The sequence below is a fragment of the Phycodurus eques genome, chromosome 2, assembly GCF_024500275.1.
Source record: "Phycodurus eques isolate BA_2022a chromosome 2, UOR_Pequ_1.1, whole genome shotgun sequence".
NCBI lineage: Eukaryota > Metazoa > Chordata > Actinopteri > Syngnathiformes > Syngnathidae > Phycodurus > Phycodurus eques.
The window spans coordinates 32,502,808-32,527,762 of NC_084526.1; the positions used below are offsets into that span (position 1 = coordinate 32,502,808).

The following is a 24,955-nucleotide window of genomic DNA, read 5'->3' on the forward strand; positions in this document are numbered from 1 at the left end:
ATAACAGCTTTATTAGGCTTGATGTACTTTTTATCACTGATTTCCAAAAGAACATCTGAATTATAACATCACAGAGAATCATCAAAATTATCTCAAGGATATAAAATCAAGCAATTGATTATATAAGCAGTTGACCTCAGTATGTGTTTGGTTACTATGACAAGGGGTTTTAATAGCATTGATATTCATAAGAAGACTTAAGCTTGACCTGGCGACTCTTTCTTTATGATCTAATTTGGTTTGTCGACCTCTGGTGGTTGAACCAGGAATTGAAACTGGGGCTAAGCTCAATCACATGAACCCAGCCACATATGCCAATTACACCCTTTTGTACCATCGCTTTATGTGTGGCTTGGCCGCCCACCCGACAGTATATATATATATATATATATATATACACGTGTGTGTGTGTATGTATGTGTGTGTATATATATATATATATATATATATATATATGTATATAGATACATATCTCTATATATACATACATACACACACACACGACAACCTCTAACCTTAACTGAGGCAAGGTACAACAATAAGAGACTGGGCAAAAATCGCATCTATGGCAGAGTTCAAGGTGAAAACCACTGCTGACGAATCAGAACATAAAGGCTTGTCAAACTTTTTTTTCCTTAATAAATGAAATCACCATTTAAAAATACAATTTTAAGTTCACTTATATTTGTTTGTTTACATTTTATTGATGATCTTAAGTGGGGAAACTGCAAAAATAAGAATTTAAGAAGGGGGCCAATACCTTTCCACGTCACTGTACACACTTTTTGCGAGTAGTTTATGATGTGCTGTACTACGTTATTTTTGACTTCTTTCAATGAACATACAGTACTTGCGAGTTTTATAATGCTATAGTGTGCAGGACGTCATACATTTTAGGATGTCTGTTATTGTGGGATGCACAGCACAGGCTCCAAATGCAACTCAATCAGCATCAAACTACATTTAAGGTTATAGTAATTAATGTCTGCTTCATTCATATTTTTCAAACATTCCTGTTAATAGCATGCATGTTTGAATAAGTTTGGGGAAAGGCTATTTTGAAGACCTTACGAGTCTTTTTTATGTTATGGACCACCATCATTGTGTTGCATGGAGCAAAAGAAAAGGCTGGAAAAGAACCAAAGGTGATTGTCAATCATCAATGACATGTCTTTATTCGGAAAAGAAACAAGGCTCTACAATCCTCGTGGGGTTTTAAAGTTCATGCCAATAATGGGCTGAGTCACTTGAAGCTTGGAAACGTTACCAAAGTCCTGCAGGGGAAAAGACAACATAATGAGCATCACAAAGTCCTTTCCGATTCAACAGTTTGGACTGTAGGGGTGCGCGCTTACAAGCAGCTTGAGCATGTCTTTCGTGTCTGGGTCCACCTCGATGATCTCCTGGTCCAGAGCAGAGATCTGGAGGAAGATACACACAAGTCATCAACATTAAAGTTGACAGTGCTTTTCATTTGTGTTTGAAGCTATGAATGAAGTTAAGAGTGGGACCTCTGGCACATAGTTGTCCCTCCTCTCCCTCTCCTCCTCCTGCAGCTTGATGGAGATGCCTCGCACTGGACTGCGCTGGATGCGCTTCATCAAGTGCGTCACGTAACTGCAACACAAAACCACCCAAACAAGTTGGACAAAATATATAAAAAAAAAAAAAAAAAATATTATATATATATATATATAGAGAGAGAGAGAGAGAGAGAGAGAGAGAGAGAGAGAGAGAGAGAGAGAGAGAGAGAGAGGCGCTCCATCATGCCCGCAACCCTAGTGAGGACAAGCAGTACTGAAAATGGATGGATGGATTAAATTATTTTTATATATATATATAAATTTAATTAATCCATTTTCAGTACTGCTTGTCCTCACTAGGGTTGCGGGCATGATGGAGCCTATCCCAGCTGACTCTGGGCGAGAGGCGGGGTACACCCTGAATTGGTCGCCGGGCAATCGCAGGGCACATATAGACAAACAACCGTTCGCGCTCACATTCAAACCTACGGGCAATTTAGAGTCATCAATTTACCTACCATGCATGTTTTTTGGGATGTGGGAGGAAACCGGAGTGCCCGGAGAAAACCCACGCAGGCACAGGGAGAACATCCAAACTCCACACAGGCGGGGCCAGGGATTGAACCCCGGTCCTCAGAACTGTGAGGCAGACGCTCTAACCAGTCGTCCACCATGCAGCCACCAAAACATTATGTAATAATGGAATTAGCCCATTCTTAACATTACTCATTTTTTAAATAATTAGATCAATGCCTACATTATCATTAGGGTTGGGCATCGAGAATCGAGACCCGATTGGAACCGGGACTAACATTCCGGTTCTCCCGGAATGGTTCAAATTAAAAAAATTCGGTTCCCAAATTTCGATGCCTACAGTTGGCTGACCCCTCAGTGGCGAAAACCAACAAAGAAGAACAATCGAGAATTCTTTGGAACCGGATTCGAAATGAACGGGGATCGAAATCGCTCAAATGATGCCCAAGCCTAAGTATAGTATATATTATGTGATTGTGTTTTTGTACGTGTATAAAAATGTACTGTACACTTATATACGATGTATAAGGGGCTTTTCCACCAACCAGCCCAGGAACTTTGAGTTCCTAGTAGCAGGAGTTTCTGGTGGCAAAAGGCTCCCACGTGGTTTGTGTACCCATCCCACTAATTAGTTCAGGATAGCTTCAGCAAATGAGGTTGATGTTGCTCATTATTGACACCTACTGGATGTAAAAGTGCTGGTATTTCCAGCATGCAATGTTTTATTTAATCTCGTAATCTAAATTTCAAATATTTCTGATACCCTTAAAACCTAACCCTTATCCAGGTGAAGTGATTGAGAACTGCTTCTCATCTGCAATGCCAACCTGGCTGCAGACAGTCTTTGAGGTAGGGAGTTTTATTATATCCAGGTACATTTCAACAAATTAGAATTATATTTGCTCTACTTTGTTGAGATGACAGACCTAATAGATTGTGCAACAGAAGCTTGCAGATTACTATAGATGAAAATTCAACAGGGACATGATCCGGAATCCTTACACTACAAATTTTAGAACAATAAATCACATCTGTAGTCACCTGAAGGCTTCTACATTTATTTAAATATTTATTTATTCAAAAAAGACAAGTTTTCCTCATGTCTTGGCATTCAGGCGATTACATTTTTCTTCGTTCATGCAAGTTCTCCAGCTTTATCCGCTCATGTGCCTTTTATAGACCTTTTATTCACCATGTTCGATTAACTTGTTTCAATACCACATTGTAGTGTGTATATGCATTTGCTTTTTTTTTTTTTTTTTTTTTTTTTTTAACTTTGCTGTCTGCAGCCAGGTTGGCATTGCAAATACCTGGCTAAGGTTCAATAAAAAAAAAAAAAAAGAAAAGGCTTCAATGTCAAATAAAATACGCATCGACAATGTCGCTGAAAGAGAAAAGCATACATCTAACTCACTTCATGGACAGCTCTTAGTTTTTAAATACAACAGTGTGAAGTATTTGATTTCTGTAAATGTGCTTGCATGAAAGAAAAAGACAGTATATTGCAAATATTTGTGAATGTACGGTTTGTTACGCTGTTGTGCACGTTTTTTTTGTTTTTTAAACTACCAGTACTTAAAAACTGCTATCGTGCGATATATACAACCCCAATTCCAATGAAGTTGCGAGAATACAAGGGAACTCAACATTTGGTTGTTTTAGAGATTTTCAGAAAGCCTTTGACTGTATTGACCATGAGCTTCTACATATATATATATATATATATATATATAAGTATAAGTACAAAGTGACATCATTAAGTTTGGCTGCTGCTCACTTGTGAGTTTGGCGTGCTTAGCTTCCATAACAAGGCCCATTTACCACTTTAGCGTGCAGTTAGCAAGCTAATGATGGATTGACCCCGAAAATGCTCTCTTCGCTGGATGCCTCAATTTACAGAAGAACAGCTCAGTGATGTTTTTTTAAGCTCCCGAAAATTGAGGAAATAAAAAAGTCATTGATTTACTTTTTATAGAATATATCTATATATATCTATATATATATATGTGAGAAAATTGAACAGTTTAAGGACAATGTTCCTCAACGTACAATTGCAAGGAATTTAGCAACGTCTTTTTCATGGACGCCCCTGCTCATTTCAGCAAGACAATGCCAAACCACATTCTGCACGTGTTACAACAGCGTGGCTTCGTAGTAAAAGAGTGCGGGTACGAGACTGGCCTGCCTGCAGTCCAGACCTGTCTGCCATTGAAAATGTGTGGCGCATTATGAAGCGTAAAATACGACAACGGACTGGTGAACAGCTGAAGCTGTACATCAAGCAAGAATGGGAAAGAATTCCACCTACAAAGCTTCAACAATTAGTGTCCTCAGTTCCCAAATGTTTATTGAATCTTGTTAAAAGAGAAGGTGATGTAACACGGTGGTAAACGTGACCCTCTCCCAGCTTTTTTGGAACGTGTTGCAGCCATAAAATTCTAAGTTCATGGTTACTTGCTAAAAACAACAAAGTTTATCAGTCTGAACATTAAATATCTTGTCTTTGTATTGTATTCAATTAAATATAGGCCGAACATGATTTGCAAATCATCGTATTCTGTTTTTATTTGTTTAACACAATGTCCCAACTTCATTGGAATTGGGCTTGTATATTTTTTATATCATAATACCTCAGTATGGAACTAGTATTTGGTGCAACATTAAACCATAGTTCACTATTAGCCATTTGTACATTTTCCTATTTTAAAAAATAAAAATAATAAGTGCTGCTGTTTTTTTGATCAGGCCTAAACAGTGAAAGTACCACATTGGCACCATCTTGGTGCCAAGGAACTATGTTGAAGTGAATTGAGGGACCTTATTTCAAGAAAAACAGTGCTTTGCTGCCATCTTGGGCGTAAAGAACTATGGAGTTGAGGAGTTACATTTAGCCAAAAGTAGTGCTTTTCTAGCATCTTGTGGCATCTATAGGGAACGATAAACGATTTTGAGAGGTGTCAAACTGTACACCAAATACTATAAGAAGTAATTTTATTTTATTCCTCATTATGTGTGTTTTAAAATATATTTAATCTTAAGATTTTAAATATCTCTATATGCATTCCGCTTGAGGTAAGACTACGAGCACGTTTTGTATTCAAACGTTGTGTCAGAGGTTGGAGGCTTCAATGTCAAATAAAATACGCATCGACAACGTCGCTGACAGAGAAACGCATACTGTCACTCACCCTGCGATTTTGTTGCGAAGAGGCTTGCTGGGGATGATGGCGATCTCCTCGCACAACCTCTTGTTGGTGTGGAAGTCATTGCCCAGACGGGTGTAGTACTTCTCGATGATGACCCTGGCGGCCTTCTTGACGGTCTTAGTCCTGACTCGTCCCTGATGACGCCCAAACACACAAACAATGACGGGGAAGCGTAGCCCCAAACATACAGACGTCCTCGAGCCATTATGACCGACTCCTTTACCGGATGCGAAATATATGCTGAACGCCTACTGCACCAAACACGAAGTTTGAGCTAAACCAGCGTTGACGTTGGGTCTGAGAGGAATTTCATCTTAACGCCAAGTAGCGACTCAAATGTTTGGCTAACTGGGAGTATGCGTCCATTCAACGTGTAATTTAATCCTCCATCGGTGTCTGCAGTACACTAAAACTATAATATCGGGTCAAGTTCCTGGTGTCATTTGTGTGCTAAACGATGCTTTTCACCGCTGAGTGAGCTCTCAGAAGGTGAAGATTGAGAGAGATTGTTACAAGGTGGAAGTTCCCAGTGTAGAAGATACCCACCATGTTGATTCGGGCCGGTTAAAAGAGGCCGTGCGCAGCGTTGAACCGGAAGTTTATAATGTGCAACTAACACCAACACGCAAAAGCAAACAAAAAAAAGAAAACAGTGCTCTCTAGCGGTCAGAGGGGCTCATAGCAGCTAAATTCTCCATGGATATCTCAAAACACTGTCATAACGGCTGAAACGAAATTTGGACACATTGAAAATGTATAGAAAATGTAATACTATTTACACACCAATTGTACAGGCTGTCAAAAGTCTCTTTACAATAATAATAATTAAAAAAAAGCAACCGTTCGATAGATTTGCTCTATATATATACTCTGATTAAATCCTCTCTCGTCTAAAAACATAAAACCGTGATAAAAAAGAAAACGAGTGGTCGAAGGGATCAATATTTTGTTCCCACATGGTGGGAAACCACCATGAACAATTTAATTTACTCAACTTAAAATGTATAATCCTTTAAGAAATGTTGATAAAAAACTAAGTACTATACATTCAATTCATAAGCAATTTAAAGCAGGTGTGCAATGTACCAGAAGAAAGCGAAACAACAAAAACAAAAGGGGGAGAAATCTTTTATTTGACATAAAAAAGGGGTGCAAACGGGATTTCCCTTTAGGCATGGAGGGAATAAAAAGTGATTTTTCATGTAGGACAAAATCGTATAACATGAATCCAAGGAGGGGAACAACAGGCAACTCATATTAAAAAAGGATCTTAGGCTTTTTCAACAAATTTAAAAAAGGAAAAAATAAAAATAGCAAATGTGGGTCCTTCACTCTTGAAGCCCTTGACTAACTCAAAGTACATTGTTGAAGTGACATTCATATTTCAACACAATATTTATTTACAGTTTTAAGATTTCTCCTAATCATCTCTCTGGGGGAAAAAAATTGTATTGAGGGGAAAATAAACTCAGATATAGTTTGAAAGGCAGGGGGAAACCCAAAACATAATAATAAAATAAAATACAGCTTTTATAAGGAATCCCAACAAAAAGAACAAAGACAATTGTGAAGTCTGTACAATTTACAATTCTCAAATAAGTATCACAACATTGCAGTAAATGTCACCCTCTTCTTCAAAGAAAAATACAGTAAGTCCAAGACAATTCTACAGTACAGCAACGAGGAAAAAGTGCCAGAGAACCCAAAAACAACGAAGCCTATCATACCCAGTCGAACCGTCGTTAGCTTTGTTTTACTCATCTTTGACACCACACCTCTGGATGTCACACGCAACTTGAAGTCCGATGTAACAAAAATCCAGGTGAGCTTGAGGAGAATTGGCTGGAAAGTGAATGGAATGTCTTTTTTTCAGATTCATATAGGTGACCGAAAGCCATACGACGTCTCACAGAGCCGACAACAGATTTTCCACGGGAGACAAAGAGTGCCATCTTCCCTGGATAAGCCATGCACATACTACCCATACAGTCGCAAAGGAAATGAACAGCTGTCAATGTTACAGTACACCGTTAAATGAAGAGACACGAAGCTGCAAAGCTCACTTCTGGAGATGTCACAACACTTTTCCTGGCTCTCTTCCAACAATTCCTGGTAACTGGGTTCAGCCACCATGCGCTGTGATTTTTTTTTTTTTTTTTTTTTTTTAAATGGACAGATTATAATATCAAGGACACAAAAAATGCGATGGTAAAACAAAATTTGGGGGGGAGACAAAAAAAAAACATTCAACTTTCCTGGCACAGGTCAAAGGCATGGACTTGTAGTAGTCTCAGGAATGGCACAAGGGGAATTCAGGGGAAACATGAAAGGCTATTTCAGTCTGGATATCCATCTCACTATGTATGACCTGTCTGACAAACATCACCTGCCCAGCAGTGAAGAGGCACAATGACGTCTCAAAGGATTGAATACCTGTCATTCAATTAGCCTATTTCCCCCACTATTCCCCTCAGTTACTATCATAATGATGACTTAAAACTATCAGAAAAGGTCACGTAGATGTTCATATTCAAGTACTTTCAATAACACAACTTAGGCCTCACTTGACTAGTGAGGGCTAAGAACAAACCAAAAGCTGTACAGTGTAAATACACGCAACAAGCATATGGATTCAGTGAGATATTTAGCGACATCTACAACATTATATTAAAAAAAGATGCGGGCGCAGGTCCACTTAACTCCACATCCCGCCCTCTAGAGAGAGTGGATTCATGTGTACGTACTGTATGTGTGCATGCTCGTGTGTGTATGGAGAGGGACATTGCACAAAAAAGGAGGAGTAGGCAGGTGGAATGAAAATTAAAAAAGTGTATTCCCTGCACCTATTTGGGGGGGGTCTGGCACATGAGGCAGACACACCTCAAGTAAAACACATTTAAAGAATGAACAAAGTAGGAAATCTGCGGTCAACAAATGTAGTAGTGCAGTCATGGTCTCAAGCTTTTTTTCCACATTGCTACTCTTTCCTTACTCATAAAGCCATGGCTATTTGGATTAAACAAACAATTTGCATTTTAAAATGTTCACATTAGCAAGACATGAAATAAAAAAATAAAAAACTGTGTTAGGAGGATAGGCAAGGTGACATACTGAGGATATTGTTTCAAGGCAGCCCTCTGTGACACCAAGTCAAAACTTAATCATGTGGACATAATCTCTATCCATGTTGACAACAGTCAGGATCATCGAGCATTGCCTTGCAGTGCGGGGGTGAGGCATCAGGCTGGACCTTCCATTTATTGGAATACATCAGAAAGTCGTTCACAGGTCGCAACTTTGGGCTTTTTGTTGTTTTATAAATCATTTAACCCCACAAACTACTGCAAATCTAACAACCATCTGATTAAGATGCCTTCTTTACACCAGTAAAATGAGGTGGTTGTTTGGGTTTAAGGCAGTGAACAGTAGTTTTGAGAAGCTCCAAAGCAACTACTGCTGTAGAGTCCATTATTCACCATCTTAAGAACATCACATCCCCTCTCCACATTAGTTTTGGTCTCACCTTTTAACAATGGTCTCTTTCCTTCCGATGCACAGGATAAATTTCATAAATGCTCCCAAGTCATTTACTTTTCTGTCCATACATTCAGTGTGTATGTTGAAGAATTAGTAGGAAAACTGGTGGCAACCAAGAGATAAATATCATAAATAGTTTCTTTTTCCAGTCCAACTCCAAGAGATCATAAAACAGGACAAGAGTCTGGAGGGATTGTAGTGTGTCGAGAGGGGCACTTTGACCACAGAGCCGGGGCGGCCTTCCTCCTCTGAGAACACAGTGTAGGAGGTGTGCACGTGTGTGTGTGTGTGTGTGTAGTCTCCTGTGCTCACTGGTCCCACGGTTCACCTCTTTGGAGGCAAAAAGTGCACAAGCTAATCTAAGCGGTTTAGGCTCTTGGCTCCTCATGTGTCATATGGTTTACATTCAGTCCAACATCAGGAATACCCAAAAGCAAAATGAGTTAGCGACGGCGAAATGAAAACACAATTTAGCCAGTCAAACAATCAATCAAAAACCCCAGGAGGAGAAAAGATGTCAAAAGGAGAAAAATGCATCTTGAGCAAAATTATGCTTTGCAAAAGTTCCAACAAAATGTTATCCCACACATCCTGGATGAAAAAAAAACAAACAAACAAAAAAAGATTCCCAGCAAATGACAAGTGTCCCCAAAAAAAAAAAAAAAAAATTACCAGTCCTTTCAGAAAACGCTGCAATAGAGAGCTCTCCTTTTCCTCCGTTTGGATTCTGAATGGAACCTCACTGATTTCGGTCATCACAAAGAATTGAGCCAGAGTGTTTCAGGCTGCGTGGAGATGATCATTTGTGCCGCGGCGTGTTCTTCTTCCGTTTTCGCTTGAAGAAGCAGCAGCACCTGCGGACAGAGAGACACATTCAACGGACATTTAGCCAAATAATACAACACAAGCAGGCAACACAAGCTTTTATTGGTACAATAGAGGACAAAACGTAACGCTCTTAATTCATCCATCAAAGGTTGGGCAAGAACCTTCCATATTTTCCCTCAATTTTACTTCATAATCTTAGGACAGTTTGCTTCCAAATTTATGCCGACAGTTGGGGGAAGGCCCTTTTCTGTTCTAGGATGACTATGCCCCAGTACAGTGTGCAATAATCAAGGCCCGTCATGGCATACTTGTATGAGTTTTGGGTGAGAATTAGCTCGGATTATCTTTGGGATCAACGAGAACAGAGACTCCAACTGCGAGTGGAAGCTGACACAGCTGCAATGGCGGAAGCAACTATTATGTAATTTCAGTTTAAAGCCCCAATATTTTTTGCCATACAGTGTATACTGAACATTGCAAAGCTTATTCTGGCTCTTTCTCATCAAATTATCTTAGAAACATAACATTAACAACTGAAGAAAAAAAAAAAAATGCAAACTGCAAAATCTGTCAGAGGGAAAGAATATAGTGTGCACACAAAAAGCCAAGACATGACATTATTGTCGTGGGCCTCATCGTAGTTATGGTTTCCCTCCTCGACCATGATGTCAGTGAACTAGGACAAGTATACCAGGTTTCGGTATCAAGCCAGTACTGGCCTTATTTCATGGTGTCAGATTCTCATGAAGGCTGCCGAAAAAAAAATCTGACATTCAGTAACTCCGCCTCGCTCGTAGTTAGTGCAACACTGCGGTAGTTTGACACATCGGTGAACTCATGCGGGTCACAAAGAAAGAAAGGTTTTTTGTTTACAAGTCTCTCATTGCATTAATTGAAATTTTGTGTGTCCAAAGTACGAGTGGTATCGGGGAGTACTCAAGAATGCATACTTGGGACTGGTATCAGTCTGAGAAAAAGTGGCATTGAACATCCCTACTGTGAACCTATATAAATGTATGATTCCCTATTTTTATTACATATACACAATAAATTGATGTACAACTCGTTTTGAAATCAGAAGCTAGTAAAAAAAAAAGATGTTTGAGTATTATTCAATTTATTTCAAATAAAAAGGGGGATTGGTAACAAAGAAATGCTTGCAATCTCTCAATGTTATTAAAGGTGAAGACAATCTGTAATTTTGATATTTTAGTAAGAGACATGAAGTCAACGGACATATTTGCTTTCGTGGTCCACATAGAATGATGTGACGGGCCGGATCTGGCCCCCGGACCATAAGTTTGATTCCTGTGCTGCAGATTATGCAAGGCTCGAAATATTATTATTTTTTTTCTTTGAGGAGCGGTTTTGCTAATCATTGCTTCATTTGAGGAGCAACTTTCAAATTTTGAGGAGCCATTTTTTGCAGGTTAATCGCACAGGGACCCGAAGCAAGGGTTTTCTACAGTAACAATAAAAATACAGTATGACAATATAACAGGGGAGTTGAATTTCAGCCTGCAGCTCACGAATATCTTAGTACTCGCGAATTTTTACTTAAAATTATATTTAACAATCGAGTATTTGGATAAACTATTTTTATTGGTGAAAGAGCAATTATGAATACAAATGAGAAAATAACAGCTTTCACTTAATGTATGCCTAATTGTTTTCCTTTTTTATATAAACAACCGTTTTTATTTCTTAAATTCACATTGTGCGTAAAAGATAAGGCAGTAATCGAAAAGAAATGGTTCATTTTACGATATGATTCATTTTATTATATAACTCTCTGGCCACATTTGCCACGTTTTTCACCTACTTGACTCAAACGTTTTACCATTTAGAGCTCGTCAGATGGTTGTATACTGGCCATATGTCACACAGTGACTACACCGAGCAAAAGCACCTGTAAGTGACGTTATGGTTGCACACTTTAATAAACAAAGCCACATATTCGACGGTACTCATAATTAACACGGACGCTTCGCAGGGCTATCGTTATGTTAGTAAGGTAGACTGATTTGTGCGGTGTTAATTTCATACGCTGCGTAGAGATAGGGCCGTGTTCCAACGAATGGGTACCCGCCTTGCATTTCACAATGAAATGTTTCCACACTTTCGCCATTTGTCTTTTTTTTCTCTTCTAAATTTGGTGTGACGTCGCATCTTCCCACTGTGTTCCCACTCCTTCAAACGAATAGCTTCACTTCCGCATTCGACAGTAATTCCACGCATTGACGACGTAAGCGCGTTGTGTCACATACGTCCCCGCGTGCGTCCATCTCCGCGAGCGGCTCCGTGGTAAAACTGTTGATTTGCTGTTTTGTTTTGTCAATGTTTTTTTTTTGCTTGTCCATGTATTTATTTATTTATTTTTTTCCAACTTGCAAACTGCAATGCGAGAACGCTTAATTTGAGCCTTGTTATGACATGACCGGGTCCTCTGACTGTAGCAAAGGGTTTAACGCCTTTAATCTGGAGCCAAACCTTACGAACAGGACCATGATATTTTTTTCTGATGCTTTAAAAGTTGTCACTCCTTGCTTTGACATGGGGCCCGCTTTGATAAGCTATAAAGCCATAATGTGGGTTTGTACCCAGCCTAGGCTGATCCACTCCCTGTCCCATGAGTCTGAGATGGACGAGCAGAGAGGGACTCACCACAGGTTGAGCATTTTCACGCAGCTTCAGAAGAGAGAACAAAGAGTATAAAGAGAAAAGAAAGATGGATTAATACAGAAAGACTAGAATGACAAGGACGGAGCACGTGCAACACACACACACATGCACACATTAATAGACACACAGTGGGGAGATTTGTTGGTGGGGGTGGTACGAGGAACTAGACTGTTGCTAGTTCTTGACTGGTTGCAAAATCTCAGGAAGTTTACATATTGTATTTGGCACCCAAAGGGTTTACGTGATACTAAAAACGCCGGAGCGAGACGCATTGCAGTCCGCTGATTGGGCGACAGAGGACGGAATGAGAAGACGACAAACGCACACACAGACACACAGTTCCTCCTCGTTGTTTTGAATTCACTGGCAGTTTACGCCGTGTCAAGCTGCCACCCTGATTATGCAGGTGACGCAGCTATCACCATACCACCTACACACCCCGCGGTGGAAACAAGCCGCATCGAACATTTCAAATCTGAACTGTATATGGAGCTTGATAGACAAATTATTGAGTTTATACTGCATCTGTATTCATTCAGTCAGTTTCTACTAGAGGTTTCAATGCATCACGAAAACTTTCCTGAAAATGTTTTTCACGACTCCGAGGATGACAATCCTGTCTTTAGTGTTGTTCCCAACTTACCAAGCACTTGCACTCCATCTCAGTACATTTTGGTGGAATGCCAAGATGACATGCGCAATAGTAAAAACAAGTCTATTATTGACCATGAAGTCTGATTCGCTGCATTATATAAGGAAATGATCAATAAAGCAATGTGGCAATGTAGTGTGTGGGATTTTTATGGAAGAGAATCAACATTGAAATGCAGTCAGAAAGAAAAGGAAAAATGCTTGGAAGTATGTGAAGTCATTATAGATCTAAAGCTAAAATACAAATTACATAAATGGTGATGGACACTTCAGTTTGGAGCTATTTAGTCAGATTGAAGAGTCCACATTCCACATTGATATTGTTTTGATTGACATAAAATGCATCATAGAGAGTGAGGTTTTTACTAGTTTGGCTACATGAGAGGGAGAATAACTCAGAATTAGTATCGTAAGACACTATTTTGATACAGCTCTAGTATTAAATTAACATCAGATGGGCACAATATTGAGGCTGGCAGTTTTGTATTCCATCTAGTGCCTTCTAAGGCATATTGCATATGATGTTGTATTCACTAGGCCATATTGGTAACTGGTTACACGATTGGCTCTCAACTGTTGTCACCCTGGGGTCCACATTTTCCTACTGTCCCTAAGTGGCAACCCGCTTTTACAGAAATGAAGAACAATAAAGAACAAAAGTAGCCTTTGAATTTTTTTTAACCATAACTAAACATGCTTACATGTTCAAAGTGCCTTTCAGAACGCCTTATTAAAAACTAAGAATCAACATGGCAAGTCCACGTACAAAAGAATATATTGGCACTGATATCTTCTTTTTAGGAAAGTGCAACATCAATTTGTCTTGTTTTTCAAGAATGAAGGATGCATAACAAAGCAACCGTAACACTTTTAGAAATCTGAATTTTTATAATTCAGATTTCTAAGTGTTACGGTATACCAATTAAAAAAATTTAATTAAATTAAAAAACACATTTTTTTTTATACGAGCGGCTGATTAAATGCCACCAGAAGTTGCGTTTACACCCCAAGTAATAACATTTCTGATGCATGTCTGTCAAAATGTTTTCCAAATAAAAGGCAAGTCTGACCTGGGATGCACATTAACTATTTCACTGCTCCTATGGCGGCGGTGGAATCTAAATTTGTATGCACCGTACTTTATCACTAACATAGTATTAAAGTCATAATTACGCTGCATGTTTGTTTGAAAAAAACTTCTAAACAGATGTAAAGCATCTAAATAGAGTAGATACGTCGCTTACTGAGCATGCCTCTTGTACTGCATGAAGATTATTACGCAGTCTGTAACCTCCAATTGTCATACGTAGGCTACTGTCGTAACTGAGGACCCCTGTCATTCTTTAATCTGGCTGCAACTCAGCTAAAATAGCTCTGCGACCAACTTTTACGTCTGAACCACCAGTTGAGAATCAGTGGGTTACAAAGTGTAGATCTATTTGACATGATATATATATATATATATATATATATATATATATATATATATATATATATATACATATATATATATATTTCAAAACATTATATCATCCATTCATTTTCTGAGCCACTTCTCCTCACTAGGGTCGCGGGCGTGCTGGAGCCTATCCCAGCTGTCATCGGGCGAGAGGCGGGGTACACCCTGAACTGGTCACCAGCCAATTGCAGGCACATATAAACAAACAACCATTCACACCTACGGGCAATTTAGAGTCTTCAATTAACCTACCATGCATGTTTTTGGGATGTGGGATAAAACCAGAGTACCCGGAGAAAACCCACACAGGCACAGGGAGAACATGCAAACTCCACACAAGGGAGGCCAGATTTGAACCCGGCTCCTCAAAACTGTGAGGCAGATGTGTTAACTAGTCGTCCATGTTCCGCCATACAGTGAGTACAGAAAGTATTCAGACCCCCTTAAAATTTTCACTGTTATATTGCAGCCATTTGCTAAAATCATTTAAGTTCATTTCCCCCCTCATTAATGTACACACAGCACCCCATATTGACAGAAAAACACAGGATTATTGAAATTTTTGCTGATTTATTAACAAAGAAAAATTGAAATATCACACAACCATAAGTATCCAGACCCTTTGCTGTGACACTCATATTTAACTCTGATGCTGTCCATTTCTTCTGATCATCCTACACCTTCATTGGAGTCCAGCTGTGTTTGATTATACTGATTGGATTTGATTAGGAAAGACAAACACCTGTCTATGTAAGACCTTACAGCTCACAGTGCATGTCAGAGCGAATGAGAATCAGGAGGTCAAAAGGAACTGCCTGAAGAGCTCAGAGACAGAATTGCGGCAAGGCACAGATCTGGCCAAAGTTACAAAAAACATTCTGCTGCACTTAAGGTTCCTAAGAGCACAGTGGCCTCCATAATCCTTAAATGGAAGACATTTGGGACGACCAGAACCCTTCCTAGAGCTGGCCGTCCGCCCAAACTGAGCAATCGAGAGAGAAGAGCCTTTGTGAGAGAGGTAAAGAAGAACCCAAAGATCACTGTGGCTGAGCTCCAGAGATGATATGGGAGAATGTTCTAGAAAGTCAACCATCACTGTAGCCCTCCACCAGTCGAGGCTTTATGGCAGAGTGCCCCGACGGAAGCCTCTCCTCAGTGCAAGACACATGAATGCCTGCATGGAGTTTGCTAAAAAAAACACCAGAAGGACTCCAAGATGGTGAGAAATAAGATTCTCTGGTCTGAGGAAGAAGAAGAAGAATCATCTTTTATTGTCATGAACATGCATGCATGCATGCACACGAAATTTGTTCTCTGCATTTAACCCATCACAGTGAACACATACACGTGTTAGTGGAACACACTGGAGCAGGAGGCAGCTTAAGCGCCCAGGGAGCATTTCGGGGTATCAGTGTCTTGCTCAAGGACACCGCAGCCGTGAGTCCGGGGGATGTTGGCGGATGGTCCGGTCGGGGTCTTGAACCTAGGTCCCCCACGGTGGCAGGCGATGACCTTAACCACTGGGCCACGGCTGCCCAGTGAGACTAAGATATAACCTTTTGGCCTCAATTATAAGCGGTATGGTTGGAGAAAACCAGGCACTGCTCATCACCTGTCCAATACAGTCCCAACAGTGAAGCATGGTGGTGGCAGCATCATGCTCCGGGGGTGTTTTTCAGCTGTAGGGACAGGACGACCGGTTGCAATCGAAGGAAAGATGAATGCAACTAAGTACAGGGTTATCCTGGAGTAAGTACAGGGTTATCCTGGACGAAAACCTTCCCCAGAGTGTTCAGGACCTCAAACTGGGCTGAAGGTTCACCTTCCAACAAGACAATGACCCTAAGCAAACAGCTAAAATAACAAAGGAGTGGCTTCAGAACAACTCCGTGACTGTTCTTGAATGGCCCAGCCAGAGACCTGACTTAAACCCAATTGAGCATCTCTGGAGAGACCTGAAAATGGCTGTCCACCAACATTCACCATCCAACCTGACAGAACTGGAGAGGATCTACAAGGAGGAATGGCAGATGATCCCCAAATCCAGGTGTGAAAAACTTGTTGCATCAGTCCCAAAAAGACTCGTGGCTGTATTAGCTCAAAGGGGTGTTTCTACTAAATACTGAGCAAAGGGTCTCAATACTTATGGCAATGTGAGATTTTAGTTTCCTTTTTAATAAATCTGCAAAAATGTCAACAATTCGGTTATTTTCTGTCAATATGGGGTGCTCTGTGTACATTAATGAGGAGAAAAAAAACTATATTTTAGCAAATGGCTGCAATATAACAAAGATTGAAAAATTTAAGAGAGTCTGAATACTTTCCATACCCACTGTATGTGTCAGTGTAGACACATATGCAAAACAATACTTCACTGTGATTCAGTATGAATTAACTGGCAGCAGAGTTGTATCACGTTGAACTAGCTAGCAGGGCCATCAAAGTACACCAATCATCATATCAAACGAGTGTGTAAATGAACAGCACTGGAGGATGGCTTGTCATGAGACAAAAATAGAAACAAGTGCAAACTGAAGCAACTCATAAGAAATAAATAATATTTTGCTGTATCTTTGAGGTCCAGTATGGAAAAGCTGTAATATTTAATGTATGGAGATAGTCACCAATTTATTTTGGAGGCTATTAGATTTAACTATAACTTTATGTGCACCAGGGCTACAGGGAGACAAAATTGCTTCTTAATCTTTTTTTCTGTGAGCTTCAAGTAGTAGCATTTTACCAAAGCCCCACCAAGAGGTTTATCTTGTAGAAGATTGGACTTTAGGATCAATTAACATCATTGTTTATGACTTCATTGAGAGAGGGTTAGAGCAGTTTTTACACACAAGGCAGTGAACATGCCCAGTGGCGTCATTTGGGCTAGAGGCGCAAAACACTGGTGGGCGTGGTAGAGGCTCAAAATGAAAACCTCAGCCTTCATATGAGTAGAATCACATGAAAATCAGATGGACAAACAAGTAGTCAAGATGAGCAACCCACACATTCAAACGAGATACAAGCGGTAGGTTCAAGATGGAGGGTGTCACAATCCCACAGCACAGTGAGAGCGAGGCAAAAAGAGGTAAAGAGGAAGAGCAGGGAAGAGAGCAGATGGCATAGGGACATGGAGGAGATTAGGTGCGGCTGCATGACACATACTTGGCCTCGTCAACCACTTCCACCTCTGCCTGGGCGGTAATCGGCGCATTGGAATGAGCTGCGAGTGGATCGTCAGCATTCAGCTCCCCGTTGGTTGAGATGACCACCTGTGGTACATACACACACATCCTCATATCACATCGGTCCACTTGTACTGTCAACCACACAACAACTATAAGTAAACATGTTTGCCAGCATCAGTGTGAAGACAGCAGTGATTTTAGCGGGTGAAAAGAATGCACCACTGTGACCGCACTACTTTCCCTGTATGGACGCGTGTCAGTCTCAGAGTAGCAAAGAGCAAGCCGCACATCAATAACAGACGGCATGCTACATTAATGGACAGTATTACGTAGAGTGGCTGGGATGACATAAGCAAAAGTTGCACGATTTCAAGAGTGGTTCTTATTCATGACAACAAACATTGTCTCTTAGGTGTGCCTCACTATGTGGCTGAACATCATTTATTAAAAACTTTATCGGTATTTTGATTTCTTTTACAATGTCTCTCCTGTTTTAAAAACATTTCAAATCACAAACACACCTGCATGTGTACTGTATATTGTTTGAATTAAACTAACCTAAGTATATCTTAATATACTTTTTGCATTAGTGAAGTTTGTTTTGAGACAGCTGCATGATGTGTTTTTAATTGACAGAAACTGATGTGCTTAAACAAATAGATTTTTTGTAATCATATTTTTTATGATATTTCAAAATATTCAAACACAATGTAAATTTTTCATGCATGGGAAATTTGCAGGAGTGTCAAAAAAATTACGGACACAAGTGGCCCAATTTTTTTTTTTTTTTTTTTTTTAACTCAACAAGGATACTGGCCTCTCCCTAAAACAAAGGGTAAAAAACGGGAGGTACTCAGTGGTAGAGCCTGGGCATCTGGTTAGATGTGTCAGGCATGCCCCACAGGGAAGAGGCCCCTGCTTTAGTACTACTTAACCATTATGGAAATGATCTGCACTCTTTGTGCAGTCAGGGATGGAAAGATACAAATGAGTGGTGACCAGTAGATGTCACCCGACTAAAATATCTACAATGTATGCAAATGAATAGCGGGTGCTAAAATTTTATGTTCACAGATTGTATAGGCTGTTGTTGGTGGGCACGTTACGCAGAATCTACTAAAATTGTGGCGGGTGCTAAATTGCTTGTTTACGCAATCCAACAGATTGCACGCGCTGTTGTCAACAGGTGTAAAAGCAGTAGAGACTATGGTATTAAAAAGACGGTGGTGGGGGGTAGATTATTAAAATGAGGCTACATTCAAATCTTGGCAGCACTTTTAAATCAGCAAAATCCCCTTTAAATCGACCCGTGTGCATGTATATTGAATGTATCTCCCCACCCTGCGTAAATTTTTTTTAAACTTGGGACAGCACATCCCTGGGAGAGAGGCCAGCACCATTTGACACCATGTGGTGAAATGACCAAGAATTTGAAAGTTGAAAGGAGTGTGTCACAGGTGATATGGCATTATTCCGTCTTGTCATTGGCACCAAGTCAGCCCTTAGAAGCTCCAAAATTGCATTGCTCAGAAGATGATATGTTGCGGAAATTCTTGTTTCTGGCATTTCAAAAATGCTTCCAAAGTTCTCCCCACTGCCTCTCATTTTGTCTGTGTTACACTGGCACCACTGTGCATGCCAGTTTGCAGCTACCCTTCAGACGCTGAATTTAAAGATCCAAAATCACCCATTGCAATTTGTCTCAGGTTTTAGAAATCAAGCAAGCATTCACAGCAACTTTGAGTCCTTTGATATCTGACTATCATTGCGTAGCACAATTTGCCAAGCATTGGATACTTGGACTGTCAGCCCTCTAATAGGGAACATGGTCTGAAAGGGGATGTGGGTGAAAACAAACAGAGGGGGGGATATTTTGAGGGTATGCTCGTCATCCGATTCCCATTCATTTGAAGTGAACCTGCTGCGACGATCATTGCTGTTGACAATAAATGCAAGCTTCGATATTTCATCCAACATAGTTACAGAAAACCCATGCAGGCACGGGGAGAACATGCAAACTCCACACAGGCGAGGCCGGGATTTGAACCCCGGTCCTCAGAACTTTGTGGCATATGTGCTAACCAGTCGTCCACCGTGCCGCCCAAAAAAAAAAAACTGAATTATTGTTCTAAAACAGAACATACACTATTGCCAAAGGTATTGTAACACCTGCCTTGACTCAACGTATGAATTTAAGTGACATCCCATTCCTAATCCAAAGGGTTCAATATGGCGTTGGTCCACCCTTTGCAGCTAGAACAACTTCAAATCGTCTGGGAAGGCTTTCCACAAGGTTTAGGAGTGTGTTTATGGGAATTATTTTTTATTATTATTATTATTTTTTTTAACCATTTGTGAGGTCACACACTGATGCTGGACGAGAAGGCCTGGCTCCCCCACCCCTCCATTTTTTTTTTCGTCCTGTTCGACTGTTAGGTCAAGCATAATGGGAAATCTGTATCCCTTTTATGCCGAAACAGTTTTACTGTGTCACAGTGCAGTGTCTAAGCTTCTGCTGTGGTATTATGATTGAGATTTATTGAGAATATTGGTGTGGATGAACTTGACTGGCCTGCACAGAGTCCTGACACCAACCTGATAGAACACTTTTTGGATTAATCAGAGTGTAGACTGAGAGCCAGGCCTTTACGTTCAACATCAGTGTGGACAAATGGACTTCAGGAATAATGGTCAAAAATCTCACTCACTCACACACACACACACACACACACACACACACACACACACACACACACACACAAAATTCAAGATCAAATTAAAACCTATTGATTAAGAAGGGGATGTCACTTCAGACCATACTCTATGTGAGTCAAGGCAGATGAACACATACTTTTGCCAATATGTATATTTAGACTGTATTTGTATGGCTGACATGGCTCACCCTTGCTCGCTTAATACCCAGAAATGCCGTGTTGCTGTTCAGCTGATTTGAGTGGGTGGCAAAATTGGTGATTTCAAATCCACCCGTTTAGCAAGCCTAAAGCTGTTTATTGACTTTTGCATTTAATTGACAAACTGCATTGATGTCAAACTTAAACCATGTCACAGACTCATTTTGAAATGTTATTCATAAAACAGTAAAAAAAAAAAAAAAAAGATTTTAATGGAAGGGGACCTTTAACAAGAGGTGTTAACGTGTGTATGTGTTCACTGTGGTGGGTTAAATGCAAAGAACAAATTTCGTGTACATGCATGCATGTTCATGACAATAAAATGTGATTCTGATTCTAATTCTAACAAAAGAATGGTCGAAAAAGAGGAATATACACGTTTCACAAAATAAGTCACATTCAACTCTCGCTGCCTCCGCATGGTAAGTTTCCCAATGTTTTACATTATATGAGTGGTTAACTTCCTTTTATACGTTTAGAGTAAAATATATTTGTTGAGGTGAGGTGAATCAGTTCCATGACATTACTTCCTCCTTGTTAATCATAAAAGTGTCCTTAAAAAGTGTTGTAACAAATATGCCAGTGGTTTTTGCACTTGTATGGTTATTAAGAACGGTTATATGTAATGTAACATATTAAGATGGGAACATGTTGACCTTGCAATCTCTTTCAATAGTTTCGGATGGCAATATTTATTTGAAATCTGCACAAATCAGGTCAACCAGCATCCCTGAATGGATTCTGATCAGCCTTTAAGCTCCCAGTTTATTGGGAGAAGGATGTTGCTCTTAAAGAGAATTTTAGATGTATAGTAAGCGCATGCACTAATTCAGGTCAACCTGCCATGCAAGAAGCTTCTTGTTTTAATGAGGCACGCAAAGATGCCATGACGAGTAAGACCTGAGAACAAAGTCTGCTGCAACATGGCATCATTACCGTCTGTGGTGTGGGGCACCATGAGGACATGCATATGGTGGTGTGGGAAAAACAAATAAATAAATAAAAATTAAAAATAAAACATTCACCAGCCAGAGGTACAAAAGCTTGAGAGAAGAACATGATCATAGATCTGTCTCATACACCTCCATCTACCATATTGGACAATCTACTGAATCAGACATAATTTAGAATGATAAACACAGCAAGCAAAACCACATCATTTGCAATATCAATTGTGAGCGGCAACTTTGTTTTAGTTAATGGAAAGAAATTAAATCTGAGAAATTATCCTAAAATAAGTTGGTCTCTATGACATGGATGAAAATTGACTCCACAAAGCAGAAACATCCATCCATTCATTCATTTTCTGAACCGCTTATCCTCACGAGGGTCGCGGGCGAGAGGCGGGGTACACCCTGAACTGGTCGCAAGCCAGTCGCAGGGCACTTACAGCGGCTGCAATAAGTATTTAACACGTCACCATTTTTCTCACTACTTATATTTCCAAAGGTGCTATTGACACGAAAATTCACCCTGATGTTGAGAATAACCCAAGTAATCCATACATACAAAGTAGAACAAATAAACTCATAAATTAACTTGTGTAATTATGTGAAATGACATATTGAACATTTAATAATATGATTGAACATTATATAATATTATATAATATTGAATATGATTATAATATTAATATTTTTAATATTATTATAATATTATTATTATTGAACATGATTTAATAATAATGACCATTATTATTTAATAATTTGTACAAAAGCCTTTGTTTTCAATGACAGGTTCAAGACGGCTCCTGTATGGAGAAACTAGTCGCATGCATTGCTCCGGTGTGATTTTGGCCCATTCCTCCACACAAGCAGTCTTCAAATCCTGAAGGTTCCGTGGGCTTCTTTTATTGACCTCGGGTTTCAGTTCTTTCCGCAGTTTTTGATTGGATTCAAGTCAGGTGATCGGCTGGGCCATTCCAGCAGCTTTATTTTTTTCTTTGAAACCAATTGAGAGTTTCCTTGGCAGTATGTTTTGGATCATTATCCTGTGGAAATGTCCACCCACGTTTCATTTTTATCATCATAGTAGATGGCAGCAGATATACACGGGGAGAACATGCAAACTCCACACAGGCGAGGCCGGGATTTGAACCCCGGTCCTCAGAACTTTGTGGCATATGTGCTAACCAGTCGTCCACCGATATATATAATATATATATATATATATATATATATATATATATATTTGTCAAGAATGTCTCAGTACATTTTCCCATTCATCCTTCCTTCAATAATGTGAAGTTTACCAGTACCATTTTCTGAAAAGCAGCCCCACCCATCATGTTCCCACCTCCGAACTTCACTGTTGGTATGGTGTTTTTCGGGTGATGTGCAGTGCCATTTCTCCCCCAAATGTGGTGTGCATTATGGCATCCAAAGAGTTAAATTTTGCTCTCATCAGACCAGACTATATTCTCCCAGTATTTAACTGGCTTGTCCAAATGTTGGTCAGCAAACTTTAAACAAGCTTTGACATGCTTTTTTTTTTTTTCCAGCAATGGTGAGCGTGCATACAGGCTATGGCGGCAGAGCGCATTACTCATTGTTTTCCTTGTGACAACAGTACCTGCTAATTCCAGGTGCTTTTGAAGCTCTCCACAGGTGGTCCTTGGCTCTTGGACAACTCTTCTGATTGTTTTTTGCACTCCTCTGTCACAAATCTGGCGAGGAGCACCTGATTGAGGCAAATCTATGGTGGTATGATTGGCTTTCCACTTATGTATTATGGCCCCAACCGTTCTTACTGGAACATTCAGAAGCTGAGATATGCGCCTGTAACCAATGCCATCGTTATGTTTTGGAACAAATAGTTTGCAATGGTCTTGAGACAGCTCTTTGCTCTTACCCATCATAAGATGTGTCTTGACTCACACCTTGGCAATGAGACCTTTTTGTCGGCCATCAAGTAGGACTGAACCAGCTGATATTCATTTTCACTGACAAGGGGCTGGATTGCTGTTTGATTATTGATAGATTTCAGGTGTTGTCTTGGGTTTCCATGCCTTTTTGCACCTCCCATTCTTCCTGCATTCAATATAATTTCCCTGTCATTTCATATTATTACGCACAACTTAAATTAGGATCTTATTTGTTCTAGTTCCTTTGCATGTATAGATTACTTGGGTTGTTCCCAACATCTGGTGAAAAGATTCATCTCAATAGCACCTTTGGAAATATATTTAGTGAGAAAAAATGGTGACGTGTTAAATATTTCAGCTGCTGTATAAACAAACAACCATTCACGCTCACATTCACACCTACGAGCAATTTAGAGCTTTCAAAGCAGAAACATTTTCACTAAAATTTGATTAAGTAATTTGAATTCTGTTATCAGAATGACAAGTTGCATTGGAAACTGCGATGAATACAGATCAACCTCCATCTACAGAAGTATCAAGTGATACGACAGTACTTCTTATAGACAGGTCACCTGTGGACTTGACAAGATGTCATTGAGGCGCTATAAGAGAGAGCTCAAGCCTTAGACCTGGACGGGGTGATCAGGTGAGGGGTGTATACCTGCACTGAGCCCCCATGCCTGTCTGCTGCTAGGTGCGAGGTCAGGTAGGAGGAGTTTGCTTGGCGAGTGGGCTGCACTTCCCATGCTCCTCGTCGATCAGAGACTGCTGTCTGCTCAGGAGTCGGGGACGCCAAGTGACGGGAGGAGAAGTGGGTTTGGGAGTGCAATGGGAGAGGGAAGGGTGATGGAATAGTTGCATTAGGAAAGATGGGTATTCGAGTGTGCCAGGCCAGGTTCATGCAAAGCACCATGAAAATTGGAGAACAACAACAATGCAACAAAATAATAGAGTGAAACAAAACCGAGCAAGACTTGTAGTCAGCCAGAGAACTGAAACAAATGTGCGCGAGACTTAGAGTGTCTAAAACTGCCCTCTGTTAATATAATGGACAAAATCACACTAAACCAATGATCAACCTTTTACTGTTTAAGGTAACAAAACAAGTGGTGAATTACTTTTTTTTTTTTTTTAAACCAAAACACACAATGGCAGAGTGGTCAACTCAATAAGGACTGATTTCAATCCCTGACGGCAATTTAATCAGTATTATATCTTTCACACAACTCACATCGCACTTGTAATTTATACTACTGTCACAGCATATGGAAGCTGCTTAATTATTTATTTATTTATTTATTTTTTAAATAAACTGGTTTGAATTGAGCTATTTGACAGTGATACCATGTAAAAAAAAAAAATTAAAAAAATAAATCTTTTTTTATCACTGTTTTTTTACCCTCATTGTGTTAACATAAAACCAAATTAAAAAGAAAAAACATTTTACAGATGGGAGACAATTCCTAAATAGTCCCCCACCCCCTTATTTTTAAGGCTTTTTCTACACATACAATTGAGATGGTAATGTCTCAGTTCAGGTCTCAAGGCAAATGGTGATTTTGCGTTAAAAGACAAACT

The 24,955-nt window shown here is 39.8% G+C and overlaps 2 protein-coding genes across 6 annotated transcripts in view; both read right to left on the bottom strand.

The window, feature by feature from the left end:
• Positions 1 to 1,146: 1,146 nt before the first annotated feature.
• rps17 (ribosomal protein S17) lies at positions 1,147 to 5,862 on the bottom strand. Its single transcript, XM_061670349.1, has 5 exons — positions 5,810 to 5,862; positions 5,246 to 5,397; positions 1,512 to 1,617; positions 1,356 to 1,421; positions 1,147 to 1,274 (listed from the first exon to the last, which is right to left on the bottom strand). The coding sequence occupies exons 1-5, from the start codon at positions 5,810 to 5,812 to the stop codon at positions 1,197 to 1,199; spliced, it is 405 nt and encodes a 134-aa protein (XP_061526333.1). The 5' UTR covers positions 5,813 to 5,862; the 3' UTR covers positions 1,147 to 1,196.
• Positions 5,863 to 6,375: 513 nt separating this feature from the next.
• Positions 6,376 to 24,955, bottom strand: part of csnk1g1 (casein kinase 1, gamma 1) — a 48,620-nt gene continuing 30,040 nt past the window's right edge. For 2 of the 5 annotated variants that reach the window (XM_061670354.1, XM_061670350.1), the window contains 4 exons: positions 24,039 to 24,149; positions 17,580 to 17,686; positions 12,293 to 12,316; positions 6,376 to 9,654 (listed from right to left, as the gene is read on the bottom strand). In XM_061670354.1, coding sequence (XP_061526338.1) covers positions 9,600 to 9,654; positions 12,293 to 12,316; positions 17,580 to 17,686; positions 24,039 to 24,149 — 297 coding nt within the window. In that variant the 3' untranslated portion in view covers positions 6,376 to 9,599. The remainder of the gene's footprint in view (positions 9,655 to 12,292; positions 12,317 to 17,579; positions 17,687 to 24,038; positions 24,150 to 24,955) is intronic. The other 3 variants (XM_061670352.1, XM_061670351.1, XM_061670353.1) reach the window with 3 other exon arrangements.